Genomic DNA, 22,779 nt, shown 5'->3' with positions numbered 1-22,779 from the left:
TCTCCTTCCACTTTTAAATTTAAAGCAGGGTTTCTTGGAGCTGCCCAGGCTGGGCTGTAAACTTGTTACCCGAGCACGACCTTGAGCTTGCAACCCTCCTGCCTCTCTGCCTTAGAGAACAGAGTTCGTGGACCTGCACAACCAGGCCTGACTTGTGCTTGGGTTACTCTCAGTTATTGTTCATTCCGTGTCTTTGTGTGCATGGCAGGAAGGGTCTGTGCCTTGGTGTATGCGTCGGGGTGAGAGGTCAGCTTGCAGTCCTTACTTTCTCTCTTTTCACAGTGTAGGACCTGGAGATGGAACTAGGGTCATCAGGCTTGGTGGCAAGAGCACCTACCGTACGTAGCCTTACCTTATTTTTCTAAGACAGGTCTATGATACTCAGCATCTTTTTTTTTTTTTTTTTGAGACAGTTTTTGTGTGTAACAACCCTAGCTGTCCAAGAACTTGCTTTGTAGCCCAGGCTGGCTTCCAACTCAGAGATCTGCCTGCCTTTGCCTTAAGAATTGCTGGGATTAAAGGCCTGTGTCAACCATGCCCCAGTTGCTCAGTATCTTAATTAGGGTTTTTATTGCTGCGTGACCGAAGGCAGCTCCTGGAAGAAAGGGTTATTTCAGCTTACAACTCTCAGGTCACACTCCATCACTAAGAGGTCAGGGCAGAAATTCAAGGCAGGAACTGAAAGTGCCAGAAGCCGCTTTGTACCTGATGGCTGCATCCTGCTTTCTTATACAGCCCCAGACCACCCGCCCAGGGGCTGCACTGCCCCCAGTGGGCTAGGTCGCAAGCCACACTTGCCCACAGATAATCTGGTGGCTGTTTCCTCAATTTGAGGTTCCCTCTTGCCAAAAGTATCTAGGTTTTGTCAGATTGACAAAACAAAATAAACACTACAACCAAAAACCTAACCAAGACAACCAGGCTGTCCTGGGACTGGGACCCAGGACCCTCTGCCTCCTGGACCTCTGATGAGCAAATGGCTTCACTTCTTCATCTGGCATCTTTGCAGAGTGGAGACATGAGTCGCTCACTTTTTAGGATGAATGTACTATCACGTGTTTTTTTTATGGGCTGTTTCTACTTTTTGTCTATTAGGTACAATTGCTACACATATTTGCATACAACTTTTGTGCAGGCATATTCTTGTCAAACAACTCTCTGTAGATCCCTGGGAATAAAACTCACCAGTCATGTGAGTTTTTGAGGAACTGATCCCAATGTGGCAATGTTTTACATACCCAGGAGCAGTGGGTAATTGCCCAAATTAGCCACCCAGTACTTAAGCAGTTATTTTTGCTGTGTTGGGTTTGTATCTGGTTTATGATTGCTTTTGAGCTATCTCATTCTATGTCCTAGAACTGGTGGAGGCTTTCCCACTTTGTCCTCTGGATGGCTAAGTGCTCTGGCTCCAGTGCCTGGCATGTTTCTTAGTTTTGAGTTACCTTGCCAACCGATGGCACGGCACTGTTTTGGGTACTTGGCAGTTACCTGCCTCACTTCGGACTTGTCCCCATGTCTACTGCTTTTTAGATGGGGGAAAAGCCTCATGAGAATTAGCTGGGTTTTTTGGGGTTTTTTTTGTTTTGTTTTGTTTTGTTTTAACCACTGAGTCATGCAGTCTCCCTGCAGTGTGCATATGTGTGTGCTGTTGCCCTGGGAGGTCAGAGGTGTCAGATGTCCTGGAGCTGGCGTTACAGGCAGCTGAATCATCCAACCTGGGTGCGGGTGCTGGGAACGGGACCATGTTGCAAGAACAGAATCTACACTTAACTACCAAGCCATGTGCCCAGACCCTGTCCAAAAAAAACAAAACCTGCCAGCTGCTGGCGCAGGCAGGTGGATTCTTAGGAGTTCAAAGCCAGCCTGGTTTACAGAGTTCCAGGAGAGCCAGGACTACAACAGAGAAACCTTGCCTCAAAATTAAAAAAACAAAAAACCCACAAACGTTTCCTATGGGTAGACATGCGTGGGGAGGGCACTGGTGTTCTGGGCTGGAGCTGCAGGCGGTTCCCAGCAGTTGGGCTTGAGTGCCGGGAATAAAACTCTCGGGCAGGCCTCGTCCTCTGGAAGAGCAGCTCTGCTCTGAGCCCTGAGCTTCTCTGGCTCCCGTCTGTTTTTGAGGGGTTCTTCTGCACTCTAACAGTTCCTCTTCTGATACTCCCTCATCAGGTGTGTGATCTATGGCATCCTCTCCCTGAATCTCGCTGTCCTTCAGTGGTAAAGCACTAAGACTCCCTAAGAGACCAGTGGGTGACAGAATTTGGGGATACATCCCAACTACTGTCCTGAGGCAGCGTAAGATTGGGGCCTGGGGTGCAGCTGAGCTAGGGGCTTTGCCAAGGAAACCGATGGCCTTTTCCCCAGGGCTAACTTACGTGAGTCTTGGGCTCACAATATTTTTAGGGCCACCTGAAATGTCCTTATAAATCAGAAGAGGAAGAGGGAAAAGACAGACTGTAAGCCAGAATTTTGAGCGCTGTGAAGTGCTGTCTTCTGCACGTGACATGGTCACTGCGCTAAGTCCCAGTGAGGCTGAGCTACACTGCACCATGGACGGAGAGAGGGGACACGGAGAGGGAGGGACAAGGAGAGGGGACAGGGAGGGGAATATGAGGCATACCTGTACCGGAGGAGCTACAAAAAGTTAGTGCCTGCTGAGGAGAGCCACTTTCCCACAGCAGTGTGCCCAGGGCTGAGCTACCCACATTCCTGTCAACCCCTCTTCCATGTGCGTGGAACAACTCTAATGATAAACTCTGCAGCTAACACGGGACATGATCATAGGGCAGGGCTTGTTAGGGAAAGGGGGTTAGAGGGGGGGGCGCCATGGCAGAGAATAACAGGAAGTGAAAATGACCAAAATACGGGGGAAAAAATAAGACCCTGCCATAGGTGGTTTCTACACCTGTAATCCCAGGACTACAGAGGTTGAGGCAGGAGGATCAGGAGGGATTAAAGTGAGACCCAGTCTCAAAAGCCAGGGCCTTAGAGCTGCCGCACAGGGTCCCCGTCCAGTCAGTACCCTTCCACGCACCGGCATCACTGGGACACACGGACAGCACCCGCCCTGTGTGAACAGCGCTTTGTAACGGAAGCTATATAAGAATAAGGGGTGGCCACTGTGATAGGACCACAGTTCTGGGGACCACACGGCATGGCGCATACATGTGTCACAGGAGTCTCACCATGGAGCTCAGTGGTCTTTGTCCTCACTTCCTAGATGTGAGTTGAATGAGCATCAATGAAGATGGCGCCTGCTCCACAAGCAGCTCAGTGTGACATCATGTCATCAGACTGACAGACAAACACACACACACACACACCTTCCCCACAGACGCAGGTTGGCTATAGGATCTTTATTGCAAATAAAATCTGAGGTATGAGAAGCTGACCAGAAGCTGGGAGTGTGGTCGTCCCTGCTCACCCCTTGCTGGGTCACCAGCCCACCCAAGGCTGGAAGGGCCAGTCCCATCTGTGCACTGAGGTAGCTCCAGCTTAAGCTTCCACAAGTACAATACTGAGGGTGCCCATTTTCCAGGCAGACCCCAGCCCAGACAGGATGGTGGCAGGAGAGGCAACAAGCCCAACCTTTAGGAGGAGGTGTAACCCCAGCGGGCTACACAAATCCAACACACACTCTTGCCTCTCACCAAAGGCACACCTTCCTGCCCACCCAGGGCCGTGGGGTCGGCAGAGGCAGGCCTGAGGTCACTACTGTTCCAGGCAGTCTTCGGTCACTCCCTGGGCAGCGAGCTCGGCCAGAACATTCTGCAGGTAGTTGGGGTCCGGATAGCCGTGGCCTGTCACGTTGCGGTCCATCTCAGTCTTGTGGTGGATCTCGTTCCACACCACGGTGTCGGTCTCGCCCGTGGTGCTGGAAGTGCCCACAGTAAAGATGAGACGCCTCCTCCAGGCCACCTTCAGGAGCTCCAGGACCTGCCGGGAAGACGACGGAAGGACATCCCTCTGATACTCGGCCACACTGCCCTTGGCTCATGAGGTGGGCCAGTGCAGGTCCAGGTACTGAGCCTCAGGGGACTCTGGGAGCACTTCCCACCAGTCGTGACCCAGCCCAGGCCTCTCTGCCTTCCCTCCAGATCTGACAGGACCAGCGGCCTCCTGCCCTGAGGTCCTCTACACGCAGCTTGGGGACAAAGAGTGGACCTCAGTGGTGGAACACTTATCTGGGACAGAAGGGACATAGACAAGGCGGCCAGCAAGACGGCACAGCGGTCTACACAAACCTGATGGCCCAAGTTTGATGCTCAGGGCCACATACTGGTGAGGGAAAGGACCCCAGAGCCATTTTACGATTTCCGCATGTAAGCCATGCATAGCCCTTACAGCTCCATACCCGAAACAAAAGAAGAAAACACAAAAACAAACAAAAAGCAAGACCAGCTCATCACCCAGTAGCTGAGGAGTGTGTGTTATTTTTTGAGGAGGAATTCGGGCCTTGCTATATAGCTGAGGGTGGCTTTGAACTCTTGATGCTTCCGCCTTCACCCCCAAGTATTGTAGGAATGTGCACTGTGTACACCAGGCAAGCACTCCTCAGAGCAGCCAGGAGAGCTCCCCTTGCTGTGGCCTCACAACGCCTGGCCTGTGGCAGGCCGGGAGCTTCCTCGCCTGTGGTTTGGGCTTCACAAGTCAGCTAGTCTAGGGTCCTGGAACCTCGACTCTTAAGTTCTCGCTGAGGTCCCAGGCTGGCAGGTGTCCCTAGTGTTTCCTGGGGCCCCTCCCCATGCTGACCCAGCATGGAGCCTGACTCTCCTCCCTGGAGCTGCTGTTGAGGTGAGTCTCCTCACACGTGGTGGGTCCCTGGCATGGGGGTGGGGACTTACCTTGCGGCCCTGAGGGCTATCTGGCAGGTAGCACTGCCGGGGAAAGCCTCGGGCAGTGAACGGCTTCCCAGGGCTGGGGTGCTCTGGTCCCTGTGAAAAGAACGGGACAGCATGACGCAGAACTGTGGCCAGCCACAGCCTCCCCTTCCAAGCTGGGTCCACTCCTATGCCAAGACTCCCAACCATGTAACCCACTGCCACTGGCCTGGCAACCTCCTGTTCCCTAAAGATACTCCCAACCCCACCAGGGGCGAGGACGGGCACTCGTGCTGCGCGCTCCCTTGCCTTTCTTCATGACCTCCTGGATCGGGTTTCTCACATGGAGCCTCAGTATTGAGTCCCTTAGGAACAAGGGGCCTTCCTGCCCTGTATCCCACCACCTGCATAGCACACTCATGGGCCCCCAATTCTCCAGCCCCCAACACAGTGCTCTTCATGTTTTGAGCTTGGTCTTCTGATCCGCCCCCTCTCCTATGGGGAGTTCTCCTTCACTCTGAGACGGGAAGGAAGGACCCCCCATCGCTCCGCAGTCCTCCAGTGGGGCGTCCTGACCCCATACGGGGTACAGATGGTAAGAGCCTGCTGGGCAGGAAGAGGGGTACTCAGGAACTGTGATTCTGGCCAGGCCCCTCACCTGGATGCCATGAGGGATGTTGTAAACAATGAGTATAGTCCCGCAGTCTTCATGGCCTGGGAGGGACATTTGGAACCTGAACACCTCCATCTTCCCCCAGGGCTGCGTCCCAGTCTTTTCCCCATAGATGGTTTTGCATGACGGACACTGAAGACTCCCATCCTGGAGAGGGCAGACGAGACAGAATGAGCCCAGATGGCAGGAGAGGTCAACACAGCCGACTCTGGTCCCACGCAGCCTCTCTGCAAGGCAACCGGACCTCACTGGTGCACTGTAAAAGGCTACACGGTGTACAAAGTCCTGAGTCTCAACCGCTGAGACACCAGGAGACCAGCGCGTGGCAGGAAAATGAGGGTCAAGTCCCCACTTAGTCATTTCACAAACCTCTCTGCTGTCATGAAGTGGACAAGGAAGTGGGCCTCACTGACTACCGTGTGACTTGGTTCCCACTCCCACGTGCCCACCCTGACTAACAGGACAGCGGCTTGGTCAGCTGCTCTGGGCCTGAGGAGGACTCTCCCTTTGTGAAGTGGCACGCAGGCTCCAGTGAAGAGTGGACCCTAGAGAGATGCAGTTGTTTGTTTGTTTGACTTAGCTACTTTATTGGTGATGTCTGTCCTTCCATCTTTACATGGACTCAGGGGATTAGACTTGTTCTGGTGGCTCCCTTGCATGCTTGCCCTGGTTGTTGTTGTTGTTGTTGTCGTCATCGTTAGGGCAGTTAGCACAGTTCAGACTGGCCTCGCCCCCAGCCTCTCGCATGAACCTCCTAAGTGCTGAGAAGGCCAGAGTCCATGCCTGCAGTCCTGAGCCTTCTCATCTGCACACCACTTACTTCAGGCCTCTCATACGAGATATGTGCAAGTAACGTACACGGAGGATAGAGTGTAGGAGATGGAGCCCTAAAGCTCAGAGGAGCCTAGGATCGATTCCTTCTGCAGGCAAGCTGGAGGAGCCAGGTACTTAACCCTGTCCGACATATTCCTAAAGCTTGGGGTAGGGCTCAGGGACCCAGATGCCCACTCAGAAACATCTGATTTTCTGATGCTGTGGGTAGAACCCAGGGTGAATGCTCTACCACTGAGCCACGCCCCTGGCCTAGGCCTTTATTGGTCTAATCTGGGATGATCCCAAGCCTTGTCACCCATGGCTTAGTAGCTGCCCTTCAGCCTACTGCTGTACTAGCACTTCTTTGTTTTTCCTGAGACAAAGTCTCTCTATCTAGCTCAGGCTATTCTAGAACTTAATGCTCCTACTGCCTCAACTTCCAAAGTACACAGGTATGTGGCACCATATTGAGGCAGTAGGTTCAAAAGGGCTATGGAGACAGGTCCCTGCGGCCCCACCCAGACCGACTGTGGTACCTTGTTCCCGTTGCAATACATGGCCAGCAGGCACAGCAGGTGGAAGGCATGGCTGCACTTGGTGAGGCGTCCCACGACCATGGGCCCGAGGGCCTTGCTGTCAGTCACATCACTGTACCCAGAAGCCACAGCCAGTTTCTCCATACAGATGATGCAGTCCTGCAGAGAGCACATGGCACACACTCGCCACTGCACTCACTGTATGGATCACAGTGCAAGGTAGAAAGTCCTGCCTCTGTCAGAAGAAGGGGATGCTAGGCCATCAAGTCAACAGAGACTATTTATTCTAGGACATAGGACCATATAGATACCTCTCACCTACGTCCTTGAAAAGCTGACCAAACCCCACAAGCCACGAGGTAAAAACAACAGCCCAGTGGTTCTTACTAGAGATAAGAGGCAGAGAGGAAAGGGTATTCCTTAGACAGTCACGCCTACCCGACAGGCCGGAGGGAAAGCACACTGCTCAGGACCTCCGTTTGGCCATGAGGCCAGAGTGAGCCCCAGCCACCTCATCTCAGTGATGTCTACCTAACCATGAGAGGCTGGACCCAGTGTCAGCCCCTGGAGGACCCTGAGGACTAGAATCCCCCTCCTAAGACACATACCTCTTCAGGGGCCACTTTCAGCTCCTCGGTGTACTTTCTGATCACCTGCTCCGGCTCGGGCTTAGGCGCCCCTTCTGGAAGAGAACGGGATGTGAGTGCTGTCCCAGGCATGCAAGATGGGGCGAGCAATGCTGAGGGAGGAAGGTAGTAGGCAGGCAGGCAGAAGTTCCGGCTGCGGAGAGGAAAGGTTAGCAGGGCTGAGACAAGAGAGTTAGCACAGGACACCTGACCCGGCAAACCTGATTACAGACGGGGCTGGTCCACCAGGGGAGATGACAGAAGCCAAGGATGCCGAACAGACCAGCATGTGCCCCTGAGTCATGTCCCCCAGGAAACTACCTCCAAAGTGTCAAAGACACTTCTGCTTTAAGAGCAACGCACCCCAGGAGATCCTGGCAGTGCAGCCTGTCCACTGCCAGCACTTCCATAGACATTTCAGTGAGAGAGGTGGTTTCCGGTCCAGCAGGTGTGGGAAGGGCAACATGGGCACTGTGTGTGCCGAGAATGCTGGCTGGCACACCTCACTCCACCTTGGGACTGGAAGACCTGGGTCACAAAGCCCACTGGGCTCGTTAGCGGAGCGATCCTGGAAATGGCTTGCTGTGCGGGGGTTGGGGGGCTTAGGGGAGCCCTGAGCTAGGGACCAGAACTCTCCAAGGAGCAAAGGAGTTGGGACAGAGTGGGCAGCAGGGTCTCAGAGTCTCAGCCAAGTTACAGAAAGGGCAGGAGGCAGAAAAGGGACCAGGGAGAACAATGTGGGCATGAAGCGGCCACCCTGCCACCAGAGGGCACAGCGGGGCTCCTGTTTGTGGCCAACTTGAAGCCCTCAACCATGGCTAAAGGTTTATAACCAAGAGCTGGGTTATGAGACCCTCCAGCTAGAAAGGCATGTGACAGCCACATGGCAGGGTGGTTTAGTGTAGAAGCTGGGGCCAGGGGACAGAGGGCTTAATCTAGTTCATGTGTTATGACCAAATTCAACCACGAGACCGTAGAAACTGTCACTGATAGGACGGTCAACTGTTAGCTCCTGGGGAATGTAGAAACCAGCAGAGGGTACTACATACACCTCATATGTCTTATACTCACCAAAGACACACACACAAGCATTCACGCACACACATGCACACACCACTACCTCTCACAATCCCTGCACACACTCACACTCTGGCCACTAGCAAAGAAACCAGACAAAAAGACCAAGGGGTAGCTACTGTAGCGGGGATCAGGGAGCCTTTTAGAAGAGCCCAGTCAGTCAGGCCTGGTGGTACAATGCCCTGAAGCAGCCTTGCGTAAACAGCAACAGTCTGTCTCAAAAACTGGTCTGTGGCTACAGTCTCGGGACCTCTTCCAGCACTAGCTCCTGACTTCCTGTTCGGGACCAGCCGAGCATGTGGCTGCCCACTCACACACACAGCTTTCAAGAGCTGAAAGCTTCAGAAGCCATCATTTCCCAAAGTGGGCAGGCCAGCCACATCAATCCCATGAGAGGCAGCTACACCCCGGAAGGCCGCGTGCCTGTACGCTTCCCCGACAAACTGGGGAAGAAGCTGCCAGGCAGCCGAGCTCACAACCCGCCTCCACAGAAGCCGAGCACAAGTGTGTGCAGACGGCCAGGACGCAGTCTAGCTGGTAGGCTGCTTGCCTGACATGCAGAGAGCCCACCCGCCCTGGGTTCTAACTCCACACTACATGAACTGGACGTGGTGGGAGATGCCAGCAAGATGATCCAAGTTCACGGTCGGAGGGCCCCCTGAAGAGACAGCGGTGTCGCAATCTGCACCAGCACTGCAAAGTCCCACGTCCTCAGTAATAAGCCCAGCACCCAACAATGCCGACGGGAAAATGCCAGTAGCCACCTGTGCTGGCAGGCAGGGCAGGGAGAAGAGATGCAGAAGAAGAAAAGGGTCACGGTGGGCAAAGAAGAGAGTCCAGGCAGCAAGGTGTGGAGGAAGCTGAGCAGGGCTGGGGAGTGTGTGTGAACCGCAACTACCTTTTACGGACATTTTCCTCAGCCTCTTAACTGAGCTGTGACTTTTAGAGGCCGGACGGGAGGCGGGAGGGCCGGTGGGCCGGGGTGCACGGCTAAGACACACAGGGAGTCCAATGGCTGACAGCACACTCGTCATGCCTGCACGGGTGCGAGATCAGACATGCAGAGGGGACAAACGTTAGAAGGAGGCATTTCACACTCGGTGTTTATGACCCTGCTGAGAGTGAAGTGGTGACACTGTGCATGGCCATTGAGACCACAATCTCCCCAGGAGAGGGAATCTGACCCCTGCAAGGAAGGGTACCCGTGCCTCCCCAGACCACAAGGCAGTGCTAAAGGCCAGACACCAGAGAACCCGGACTCCAAGTTCCCCAGGAGTCTGCACAAGCAGCTGCCAAGCCTGTGCCCGCACTATGCTGGGACAGACTAAGGGACAAGGATGGTGGCTTTAAGAAAGTAAGGGCAGAACAGCTCAGGGGCCTCCTGAGTGGTGGCTCTCATGCCAAGAGCAGGGAAGGAAAAGACAGGAATGTGGCAGGGTGCAGCCAAGCTGTGGCAACAGGAGGTAGTCCCAGCAGCGCTGGCTCCAAGAGCCTGGGGCCGTCCCTTGACTGTTTGTTAGAGCCACTTGGCCTGGCCGTGCCTCTTGGCTTGTGATCATCTGGCCTCTAGGGAGATGCTTTCCACCAGCTGCCCACAGACCTTGGACTGTGTCACCCTGGCAGACTCGGAACACATCCACGCGTCTCCAGACTAACTGGGCTAACTGAGGCAAAAACCGCTCTCACTGTGGGCAACTCTGTCCCTGGGCTGCTGTCTGGACTGACAGAGGGGGAGGAAGCCAGGCCACCAGTACTCATGTCTCCGGCTTCCAGACTGGGATGTGATGTGACCAGCTGCCTTCTGCAGCGTCCTAAAACCAACACAAATCAACCGGATCCTTCCTCCCTCTCCTCCTAGCTCTTGTTGTCTGGGATTCTGCTACAGGAAGAGGGAAGGGAACCATACACAGCCTCAGGTGCTGAGGGGGGCCACTCTCCCAGTGAAGCCACCCCAGGGCCCCAGCTGTGGCCACACTAGGCACTGATGCTGACACTGGACAGGCTCCTATCTCCACAGGATGACCACTTTGGGACCCACACTCTCCACAGATGAACACTCCACTCCCCTGAGGATGCCCCTTCTCTACATTCTGACACTTCCTGGGAAAGAATGTTCTATTGCTGGAGGTCCTTGTCCCGCCACACTGTACAACGCCCCCCCCCAACATATAGGAACACATGTAAGTTCTCCCAGATCTTAGTCTGACTCCACAGCCCTCCTTCCAGGAGCAGATGCCCTGGCTTCTTAGCCATCTGAAGGCAGCTTCTCTGGTCCTCTGAACAGGCCTCCAGAGCTGGCACAGCCCTCCTATGCCCCATGCCTTTCTAGGACAGGTTGAACTAGAGATCACGGCCCGCACCAGAGGTGCTGCAGAGCTGAGGGGCAGCCAGGGCTCTCAATTAGGAAGTGAGTTGGCTGTGCTGGGGACAGAAGCAGAGGCCAGCCACCCTCTGGGCAGCACAGCAGAGGCAGGCTGGGGACTGTGTGGTGGCCTCTCACTAGGAGGCACTGAGGTGCACCCAGGAGAGACTTACTGGGTAGGACCACAAGAGTGGGTCACTCCACTCTAAGGACACTCCTGGGATCAATTGCAGTTGCCACAAGAAATGGGGGTGAGCGGGAGAAGGACAAGGACATGAATTGGAAGAGCGATGAATTCGCTTTCTTTAGGAAAACCCTAATATTCAGTCTCTTTGCCTCCTGACTGTGTGCACGGTGACCGGACGCCTCACATATTCACTGCTCTATACCCTGCTATGAAGAACTGTACCCTGTGGAACCATGAATGGAAATAAAAGCACTCTACACTTAAATCTCAGGCCAGGTACTTAGTCACAGGGTAAGGAAACCAATACAGTGATGCTTCCCGCGTATCCCAGTGGCTGACCAACTGTGTCTCAGAGGCAGGCACCACTGTACATGTTGTGGGTGAGACCCCACATCACCACCACCTAAGCCTCTTCACTGTGGACCATTTTTTTTCCACCTCGCTATCTGAAATCCTTCAGGCTTGTTTTAGCTGGTATTGTATCCTCAGCATGAGCCCCACGGGATAAAAATGCTACTGACCTACTACTGTCTGCTCAGCATCCTGGGTGGGCGGTCTACCTAGGCAGGAGGCACTGTGCATATCTACAGAGAAGCACTGAGATCGCCTGGACCACCACTGTTGGTCCCCAGGAACCAAGTCTCATGCTTCCTGTCCCTCTGACACAGCATCCAGTCTACACTCCAGTCACAGAAACCTACACAGGGATAAAGATCTAGGGCATGAGCCAGGCGTGGTGGCACACACCTTTAATCCCAGCACTCAGGAGGCAGAGGCAGGAGGATTTCTGGGTTCGAGGCCAGCCTGGTCTACAAAGTGAGTTCCAGGACAGCCAGGGCTATACAGAGAAACCCTGTCTCAAAAAACTGGAAAAAAAAAAAAAAAAAGGATCTCAGGCATGGGGATGAGGCTCAGTAGACGGGGTGCTTGCCTGGCATGCACAACGCTGACTTCCATCCTCAGTGCTTGGTAAGCCGGGCATGATGGTGCACCCTCGAATTCCAGCACTTAAGAGATGGAGGTGGGAAGATCAGGAGGCCACAGCTTCCTCAGCTACACTGAGTTTGAGTCTAGCCTGGGCTATATGAGACTGTTTCAAAATCAAAAAGTTCCTACTTCAAAGTTATGTAATGATGAAACAGGTACACCAAGGACCATGCCATTTGTCACTGTCATGGCCACAACACTATCCAACAGCACATCACAGGATGACCCTTTTTTACCTAACGCAACCTTCCAGATGCCAAGTTGAAAGGTTCTTCCTTCCAAATGGTTGAACTAAACCTCCTCCTGCACCCCTGAGATAAACTTTACCTAGGTGTGAGGCGAGGCCAGGCTGCATGTGACTTGCCTGCCCATAAGCTTGCACATCTAACTACCCAGTGCAGCTATAGGGACCTATTTACTGAACACAAACTCAGCTGTTTAATTCCCTATATCTGCTGTAAAGGACCAAGAGCCAGTGCCCTGTTTTGTCTTCATCTAAAATAAAATTTTCTTGCTAAGATGACAGTGTATCTCCTTAAGCATAGCATTCAGGAGGCAGAAGCAGGTAGACAGATCTGTGTAAGTTCAAGGCTAGCCAAGGCCCTAGTGAGACCCTGCTTCAAAAATAAATAATTAAAAAATATATTTCTTTTTAATTAAGTGTCCTTTTGTGTCTCTGTTTGGGTATGTGCACACGAGTGTCAGTTACTGCCTACAGAAGCCAGAGTGGGTGCTGGAGTTATAGGTATTCGTGAGCTGCCCAGTGTGCATGCAGGACCAGAAACACCTCCTTTAAGTGCATGAGTGCTTCCCATGTGTGTGCCTGGTGCCTGCAGAGGTCACAAGCGAACGCTGGAACCGCAGTCAGAGGCTGCCAACCTGCCATGTGGGTGCTGGGAACTGAACAGCATCAAGTGCCGAGTCACCTCTCCAGCCTGTCTTCCTCTCCACGAACCCCATAAGTGGCAAACGGCCTCAGTGGTTCTCCAAAAAGAAGGTTCCCCAAAAACCAGCATGCATGGCTACAGAGATCTTCAGTCTCTCCCACAAAGCCAAGGGCACCCACACTTCCTCTGAAGACAGCTCTCCTGAAATGGACAGCCATACTCCTGGTACCTCTGGGCTCCACCTGTCTATGGCACAGCCAGCACCCCTGCCAATGCTCTTGACATATCTCAGGACATCAATGCATCACAAAGTAGCTAAAGGAAGGTTGAAGAGATGGCTCAGCAGTTAAGAGCACTGGCTGCTCTTCGAGAGGTCTGGAGTTCAATTCCCAGCAACCACATGGTGGCTCATGACCATCTATATAAAGGGATCTGATGCCCTCTTCTACCATGTAGGTGTACATGTAAACAGAGCACTCCTAAGTCTAAAAAACAAATTAAATAAATACATAATACAAAATATTAACAATTGCACTGTGTCTATGCACAAGGGGGGGTATATATTTAAAAAAAAAAAAAGAAAANAAAAGAAAAAAAAAAAAAGAAAAAGAAATGGACTTCAAGCCAGAATTCAGGAGGCTGAGGCAAGAGGATCAAGGATTTGATGCAGCCTGGGTGACAGACTGAGAAACTATCCTAAGAGTCAGGAGGTTGAGGCACTGGGCTAGAGTTCAAGGCCTACATGGAGTCCCTGTACAGACAAGACCACAAGACGGAACTGGGCGGGGGATGCAGCTGTAGGGCAGGGTGTCCCTAACATGTACACCCTCAGTCCCACTGCTAGCACCTTGCAAAGCAGGCACAGTGCACATGACAGTAACTCTGTCCCTTGAGAAGTGCAGGCAAGGAGATCAGGGGTTGAAGGCCTTCTGTCACCAGCCTGGGTGCTCACCTTTAGACCTTCAATCCCAACACTAAGAAGGCTACAGAGCAAGTTCCAAGATAGCCCAGGACTACACAGCAAAACTCTGTCTCGATAACTAAAAGGAGGCTGGTGAGATGGCAGGTAGGACAAGGTCCTTCATCAAAGCCCAAAGACTTGAGTCTAATCCCTGGGACATGACAGGAGATAACTGACCCGTACAGGCTGTTCTCTGACCTCTATATACATGAGATTCCTGGAAACTCCATGGCCTGCCCACCACCACTCCTACACACAAACAAATGTAATTTTTAAAGCTTTTAAGACCTGGGGAGGGGCTGGTGAGATGGCTCAGTGGGTAAGAGCACCCGACTGCTCTTCCGAAGGTCCNGAGCACCCGACTGCTCTTCCGAAGGTCCGGAGTTCAAATCCCAGCAACCACATGGTGGCTCACAACCATCCATAACAAGAGCTGATGCCCTCTTCTGGAGTGTCTGAAGACAGCTACAGTGTGCTTACATATAATAAATAAATAAATAAATAAATAAATAAATAAATAAATAAATAAATACATAAAAAGAAAGACCTGGGAAGATAGAACAGTTGTTAAAAAAATCACTGTGCCAACTATGAGGAGCTAATAGGCCCAGTGGTGTCCATTTGTGGTCCCAGGGCTGGGGAGGGGCTGGGCAGGCAGGAGCTATCTAGTTGGGTAGCCAGCCAGCCTAGCAGGGCCTGTGAGAGACTAGGATAAACCACAAGGTGATTGGCTACTGAAGACCCCGCCCGAGGTAGTCCTCTGCATCCGCTCACATGCACACTCACAAAACACTAACCCAAAAACAAAATGCCAAGACTTAGGGGCTGGAGAGAGCTCAGCAGTTCAAACACTTGCGGGTCTTGGAGGTTTGGGGCCCAGCACTCAACCAGGGAGCTCCTAACTATTTGTGTTTCTAGTTCCAGGAAATCTGACACCCCTGTCCGGCCTTTTAAGGAGCCTGTACTCATGTGGTGCACATACACCGTTCTTGTATGTACACACCATAAAACACACATAGACAGAAGACCCAGCCTGGACTAAAAAGGCCTCCTGGCTCCCTTGAGGGCCCTGCTAGAGGAAATGCTCTAACCACAGTTCAACTGGACATAAATACTAGAGAGGTCTCCACCAGGCCTGACACACCCCAGGGCTAGAGAGGCTCCTAGACGTGCTCCCTGGAAGGGGGGGTTGTGTACCGATCACCCCAAAGAGGCACTGATCCCCAAGACGTCGTTTTGGATTTCCCTGAGGACTCCAACCTCCCCAGTAAGCCCGGTGGGTCACAGTCTGTTAAGGACACTTACCTGCAAGCGCCTGCTGGACCCTGCTGGGCTTTGGCATCTGCACGGGCACGGTGGTGGGGGCGCTCCCTGGGCTGCTGGAGGAGGGCCCACTGGGGAAGGAGGCACTGAGGAGAGAAGAGAGCAGACTCAGTGAGTGGGACCACAGCAGCTGGGAGGCTCCCCGGCTGCTCTCTCAGCAGCCGTGGGCAGAGGCCCCAGCGCCAGCTCCTCCAGCAGTTCGCAAACTCTGAAGACAAGGCATTCAACCAGGTTTCATGTGGACGTTAAACACACACACACACACACACAGAGATGACTTAACACTTTATTGTGCACTTCCTATCACATAGCCGGTCACTCTGAGTTTAATTCCCAGAACCCAGAGTTGGAAACACAGAACCAGTTCCAGCAAAATGCCCCGATCCGCTCAGGGGCTGCGGCACGTGTGCAGCCCTACACACTAAATAAATACATGCAAAAGAAACTTAGGGAAGGCTCTGGGCTGGGCATCAGGGCACACTCCTGTACCCCAGCACTCAAGGGGCCAGCCTGGTCTATAGAATGAGTTCAGAGGCACCCAGGGGCCAGTCCAGCCTACAGCTCAAAAGACACAGTAATAGAAACAAAACAGGAATGTTCTTGGGGTTCCTATACAGACGGCTCAGCAGGAAGGCCGTTTTAACAAGTAATGGAGACAAACACTGCCAGTAGTGTTAAAGTCAGTATCGGACACTATGAAACCATAAAGTTCCAACACTATTTCTGTGGAATTCTACCAAAATAAAGCTTATGGATTTGGTATTTTTAGTAAGTGGGTGCTTATCTTGTGTATAAGGCAAGGTGGGTTCTATCCTTAGCTCTGCAATAAAAATTAAAAATTTTAAAGATTTTAGTATTAACTCTATATGCTGTGCAGGTATATGTGTGTGTGTATGTGTGTGTGTGTGTATGCGTGTGTGTTTGCTCTCACACAGAGGACTCAAGTGTGTGTGTGTGTGTGTGTGTGTGTGTGTGTGTGTGTATGTGTGTGTGTTTGCTCTCACACAGAGGCCCCAAGAGGGACCTGAAGTCACGGGCAGCTCTGTAGCCTCAGGGCTTCCAGGCCAGCCAGTCTAGCCAATCACTGAGCTCCAGGTTCAATGAGAGACCCCATCTCAAACAAAACAAAAACAAACAAACAAACAAAAAAACCAAACCGACCAATCAACCAACCAACCAACCAACCAACAAGGAAGGAAAAGGCACACGGATCTCTGTGAGTATGAGGCCAGCCTGGTCTATGTGGCAAGTTCCAGGCCAACCAAAGTCACCAAGTTCAACACCAGCCTGAGTTACACACGGAGGTTTATGGCCTGCCTGGGCAGCTTCCTGAGACCTTGTTTCAAAGTAAAAAGAAAACTTGGGATGCTAGTGAGAGGGGTCAGTGGGGAAAGGCACCTGCTAATGATCCAAACCCCGGAACTGATGAGGTGGAAAGAGAGAACTCACCCCTGAAGGTTGTCCTCTGACCTCCCTGTACACACAAATCAGCAGATACAAGGGCATGTGTACATATGCATGCATGCACACACAAAATATATAAATGTAAAAAGGAGACTTGTGTTTGGAGCTCAGTGATAGAGCTTTGTCCAACACGAGTGAGGCCCTGGGTTCAATTCCTACTATTACAAAATAAATGGATGCGTGAATACGTCATACAGGAACCCCACATGCAAGACGTTCTGGGTTTGGTAGAGCTCTACTTTGAGAACAGTTGGCTAAAGGCCTGAATTCCTACCAGCTCCTCCTCCTTCCCACTCCTGAGGCCCTTCTGGGTCCTTCCGTGTCTCCCTGGCCGTCTGATGATGAAATGTGAAGATTACAAAACCTTCTCATGAGGTCCCACACAGCAGCACTCCTCAGGGCCAGAGGACAGGCACTATCTGGCTCCTGTAGAGCTAAGAGCATACCAACCACCGCCTCCAGGCTCTGCCCCGGACCTGCCACACAGACAGTTATGATCACAGAAGTGAAGGGTGGGAGCTGCAGGCAGCTGTGACCTCATCCAGCTGGGAAGCCACACACCCAACTGGGGCTGGGCTCAAGGCCTCCTGCAGGGCCTGACAGAGAGTCCTGCTCCAGGGTTGGCCTGAGTGATAACACGGGGTTTATCTGCCAGGCAGTAATGGTGTAGCCTTTAATCCCAGCACTTAGGAGACAGAGGCAGGTGGATCTCTGAGTTTGAGGTTAGCTTGCTCTACAAAGTTCCATGATAGCCAAAGTTACACAGTAAAACCCTGTATGGAAAAACAAAAAGGGTTTGAGTTTCTTGGATGTTCTCTGCAAATAAGATAGCCTCATGTGGTAGGGCTTCCTGTCCTCTCCATCCCAGCCCCTAAAAAAAGGTGAGGTTGAGGGCATTATGGTTGCTCCAACAAAGCCAGAGCAGGGCTGAGGTATTGATACTACCCACCCCTCACTAAACCTGTTTCTACCTCTTCCCTTTTTTCCTTTAGCTATGGTAACATGCAACCAAGGCTGGCCTAGAACTCACTGAGTAGTTGGAGATGACCCTCAACTCCAGCCTCCGAGTTAGAGTGTTGGAATTATAGGTGTACACTGCCACATCCCACTTACACAGTGCTAAAGATTAAACCCAGGACTCTCTAGGTAATACTCTGCTAACTTAGCTATAGCCCCAGCCCACATGCCCCTCTTCAGATGGTCTCATATATATCCCAGGCTATCCTTGAACTCAGCACGTAAGCCAGCTGTGCTCAAACTAAGTGCCAGGATTACAGATCCTGACCCCTCAAGAGGGTCATCCATGGTATGAAATCACTTAGATGCTCTGCAAGTGAGGGCACGCAGCCCAGCATGAGGGCATACACCTGCAAACCCAGCATTCTGGACAGCACTGCAGAGGCAGGGGGATGGCACAAGTTAGAGACAAGACATACATAGTAAATTCCAAGTCAGGCAGAGTCGCACAGTAAGACCTTGTTTAAAAAGACAAAAATAGGCTGGGCATGGTGGCGCACGCCTTTAATCCCAGCACTTGGGAGGCAGAGGCAGGCGGATTTCTGAGTTCAAGGCCAGCTTGGTCTACAAAGTGAGTTCCAGGACAGCCAGGGCTATACAGAAAAACCCTGTCTCGAAAAACCAAAAAAAAAAAAAAGACAAAAATAGACAAACACAAGAACCATGCCCTTCACCCGCTTCCCCTCTCCAGGGAGCAATGAACTTGAGCCCAGAATCAACACTGCCAGAAAAACCAAAGTTTGCCTCTACGGCTTCCCAACACGAGAGGGTTGTCTAGGGAGAAAAGCCCATGACCCTACAGAGATGGGGTCCCTGGCTACTTCCCCACTCCCGGGTCTTCCCTCACCAGAAAGACACATGAATGGGGAGAGAAAGCTGGACTCCACACCAAATGCAGCTGAGAATAAGAGACAAGGACTCTGAGTCTGTGTGTGACATGCACACGCGTGCATGCATGTTTTTATGTGTATGTGGGGGCATGTGGACATCACGCCCGACATCACGCTCAATTATTCTTCTACTGTATTCGTGGAGGAAGGATCTCTCAATCAAACCCAGAGTTCACCAATATTGCTGCTTGCCAGCCAAGTCACCTTGCTCTGAGAAGAGCCCCACCCCCCAGGCACCTGTGGTTCTCATGGGCTCTGAGCTCCCGTCTTTACACTAAATAACCAAGAGCCTCCTCCCCATCTTGACTTTCAATGTTCTATATATACAGAACCTGACAGTCCCAGGCAGAACGAGGCTCAAGCTAAAGGAAATCCAGTGTCCCACATCCTGGACATCAAGGCTGAATGTACTACAGTCAGCTCCATTGGACAAACAATGATAGTCTGAGGTGACAAAATGGTGTGCCGGGTTCCACTCCAGAGCTTTTATTCCTATATAGGGTGATAGGTACAATGAATATAAAGCCCAATATAAAAATCTTAAGACCTCTCATGACTTCCAGGTGCAGAAAAAAGACAAAGCAGGCCCCAGAACCGTCACTGAACTGGAAGATCCACAGCAGTAACTAAAATTTGATAAAAAGAACCCTGGTCCTGAAATATATAACACGCTAATCTCACACAGGTCAGTGGCTGACAAGGACCCATGGCAAGAATGGGAACAAGGCAGAGCATCAGTTCCACTCACACGGGCGATGGCAGTGGGAAGGGGCCCTCACAGCAGCATCGGGAGCCCAACAGATGATGCTGGCTGTGGTGGCTCATGCCTGTAATCCCAGCAGTCCGGACACTGAAGAGGATCGGGAGGAGTTCAAGTCAACTTGAGTTACACACAAGGCAGCTGACTACACTGCAAAATCTTGTCTCAAAAAAAGCGGAGGTGGAGTGGGGACATGCTGCCAAGCCTGAGGATCCTTGGTACCCACATGCTGGAAGGGGAGAAGCAACTTCATGAGCAATTCTCTAATCTCTACACTTACAATGTGGTAAGGGAACGCATACTTGTGCATACACACAAAATACATCAACAAAATTAATATAAAAACTATAGTCAGGGGCTGGGGATGGTTAAGAGCATCGGCTGCTCTTTCAGAAGACCCAGCGCTATAACTCCCAACACCCACAAGGTGACTCACAACCATCTATAACTCCAGTACCAGGGGGTCCAACACCCTCTTCCGGCCTCTTCAGATATGTGTGTGCATGGACACACACACACACGACCTATATACACATACTTAAATTTTTTTACATGCATGTAAACCACACCCACAGCACACATACACTCTCATCTTACATAAGTTTACAATCATGTATTAAGTCACATTCACGGCTATGCTCAGCTAGATGAAGCCTGTAGGGCACAGGCTAGACACACCTGGCTAATGTTTCAAAGTGCCAATCCTTGTCACCACCCTTCATCAAAATGCTAGGCCAGTAGTCCCGCCCAGCTTTGCAGAGCCCGGCGTGAGCATGACACATTTGGGAAGTTTTCCAGCACCCTCATTAGAGCACGTGTTTTGCTGCTTAGAGGGATAGCGCTTCAGCTACAAGGAAATGTCGTTAGACCCAGAAGCTCAGTTACAAATGACAGGGCTTTGTCTGGAGTGTTCCCAGGGGGCACAGCCAGTTTCACCTAGACTGAGCCAAGGGAAACCAGAGTTTTACAAAACAAAATCCTACAGAAAGGGTTTCCACAAAAGCCTGGGGTGCTGCTCTCTCAGACAGGGGCTTAGCAGCAGGCAGAGTAGATCCCAGCTCCCCCAAGCTGTTCAGACTGGCCCTGCCTGACTGCTACTGGCTCCCTCCAGACAGCTCTGCACACTCTCACCTAGTGTCGTTGACCCTCCCTTGGCTGTAGGACCTGCAACCACAGCCCCTGGGGAGAACCAGGGACCAAATGTTTGCATTTCTCCCAGTGCCAGCTGGGGAAGAGACCAAGGGTTAGTTAACCCATCAGAGTGCTTGAGGAAGGCCACAGAATAAATTAGATATGAGAGGCTGGCGCCATGCCACCAAGCCCAAAGGCCGGAGTGCAGTTCCCAGAACCTAATGGTGGAAGGGGAGAACTGACTCCAACAGGCTGTCCTCTGACCTCCCCACACACACCAACCCGCCCACACATACGAAACATACATGTAATTTTTTAATTTGAAAAGATAAGGGTAAACATTTGCTTATTCAGTCTGGATAGGTTTGAGCAAGTGAAAGGCTGCCCCTCCCAGCCCCTGAAAGCCCTGAGGAAACACGGATGCACAGCCAGGAGGCAGCCAGCTTGCTCCGAAGCTGTCCAACCAACACAGCAGGCTGGCCCAGTTCCCCTTGTCTCCTGTCACCCAGCAAGTAACAACAGGCAGCACCTACCCGGCAGCAAGCTGGCCCAGTGACCTCCATCATGCACCTGGCCTGCCAGAGACTCCTAGAAGTGTCTGTAGGCCTGGACATGGGGCGGAGAGCCCAATCTGAGGAGAAGACCCAAGTCTCACTCGTCCTGAGTTCCCCAGGCAGAGCTCTGTTGAGTCGTCTCGTCAGGGGTTCACGTCTATAACCTTGGTACTCATGAGCTGAAGGACTGGGAATGGGAGGGTGGCCTGAGCTACACAGTAAATGCTAGGCCAGAGTGAACTACTGGGAGAGGAAGAGCGAGTAAAGGAGCAGGGAGGGGACAGGGAGGAAAAGAGCAGAAGGGAAAAGGAAGATGAGGAGAGGGGAGACAGGACAAGAGGACCAGACAGAAAGATTTACCTCAGCCTGAAGCAATTCAACCCAGCTCAAACTCTGCTTCAGTGTCCTAGCCTGACCACAGAATCCCATTCCCTGAAGGACTGACCCCCCACACTAAGCCTAAGTAGCAAGAGGGAGAGGGACGCCCCGGGAAGCCCTGAAGGCCTGTGTCCATGTAAAGCCGGCACAGGGCCCGGTGAGGCCTGTCTGGACTCCCAGTTTCCACAGACCCACATGCCCCAGATGCACGCCCAATTCTGGATCAACGTCCTCCAGGCTCTCAACTCTCCCTTCTCCAGCAGGCCCCTCCTCCAGACACTCAAGTCAGCCCCAGTGCCTACTCGTCCCACACAACTAACTGCTTCTCTTTTTACGGTGTTGGCAGGCACCTAGGCACCAGGCTAGGCAGACACTAGTTTACTACCGAGCCACACCCAGACTCTCACTGGGGAATTCTAGGCAGGAGATCTAACACTGAGCCATGCCCCAAGAAAGGAAGAGTCTAGATAAGTCATCCTAGTGCTACCTGCAGGTCCTCATCTGCAGACTAAGTGGGCATCTCTGATGTCCATCCCTGCCCATATCACAAGCTTAAAGAATAAAGCTTGCCAAGGGATCAAAGCCCTGGGCAGCTCGCATTGTTCGGATGGGCTTTAGAAAACACTACTAGCTTTTCTAAGACGCCTGTGTGTGCCAGGCACTAGTTTTTTTTGTTGTTGTTGTTGTGTTTTTTTTTTTGTTTTTTTTTTTAGTGGTGGTGCTGAGGATGATGGATGATGGAGAGACTGCCTAATGCTCTAACGGAGGAGGAAAAGAGGATGGAGAATTCCAGGCCAGCCTGAAATACACAGAGAGACTTTTTCTAAAAACAAAACAAAATTTAAAAAAATAAAAACAAACAAACACAACAACAGAAAACACCAGTCAGAGCGGAGACGGTTCAGTGGGTAGAGAAGACTCCGGCCAAGCCTGACAACCTGAGTTTAATCCCAGAGCCACGCACGCACAGGAGGAGAGACTGACTCCCCCGCCACAGTGGCACCTGCACTGCTGGCATGCATGCTCGCGCTCGCTAGCTCGCGCGCACTAGATCGCGCTCTCTCTCTCTCTCTCTCTCTCTCTCTCTCTCTCTCTCTCTCTCTCTCTCTCTCGCATTCTCTCTCTCTCGAATTCTCTCTCTGTCTCTCGAATTCTCTGTGTGTGTGTGTGTGTGTGTGCGCGCGCGTGCGCGCGCACACACACACACACACACACACACACACACACACACACACACACACACACACACACGGTAAAAATACCATCTAAAGTGGAGTCCCAGGACGGCCAGGGCTACACAGAGAAACCCTGTCTCGAAAATAAAAAAAAAAAA

At 52.0% G+C, this 22,779-nt stretch overlaps 1 protein-coding gene across 2 annotated transcripts in view; it reads right to left on the bottom strand.

The window, feature by feature from the left end:
* Window positions 1–3,336: 3,336 nt before the first annotated feature.
* Dtx2 (deltex E3 ubiquitin ligase 2) overlaps window positions 3,337–22,779 on the bottom strand; it is a 38,758-nt gene continuing 19,315 nt past the window's right edge. The window contains exons 5-11 of one of the 2 annotated variants that reach the window (XM_021186692.2): window positions 15,235–15,338; window positions 9,444–9,581; window positions 7,451–7,524; window positions 6,843–7,001; window positions 5,479–5,640; window positions 4,845–4,934; window positions 3,337–3,936 (exon numbers count right to left, since the gene is read on the bottom strand). In XM_021186692.2, the coding sequence (XP_021042351.1) occupies window positions 3,712–3,936; window positions 4,845–4,934; window positions 5,479–5,640; window positions 6,843–7,001; window positions 7,451–7,524; window positions 9,444–9,581; window positions 15,235–15,338 (952 nt within the window). In that variant the 3' untranslated portion in view covers window positions 3,337–3,711. The remainder of the gene's footprint in view (window positions 3,937–4,844; window positions 4,935–5,478; window positions 5,641–6,842; window positions 7,002–7,450; window positions 7,525–9,443; window positions 9,582–15,234; window positions 15,339–22,779) is intronic. The other variant, XM_021186695.2, reaches the window with a different exon arrangement.

The sequence above is a fragment of the Mus pahari genome, chromosome 23, assembly GCF_900095145.1.
Source record: "Mus pahari chromosome 23, PAHARI_EIJ_v1.1, whole genome shotgun sequence".
Taxonomy (NCBI): Eukaryota; Metazoa; Chordata; class Mammalia; order Rodentia; family Muridae; genus Mus; species Mus pahari.
This window is presented reverse-complemented; position numbering and strand designations above follow the sequence as displayed.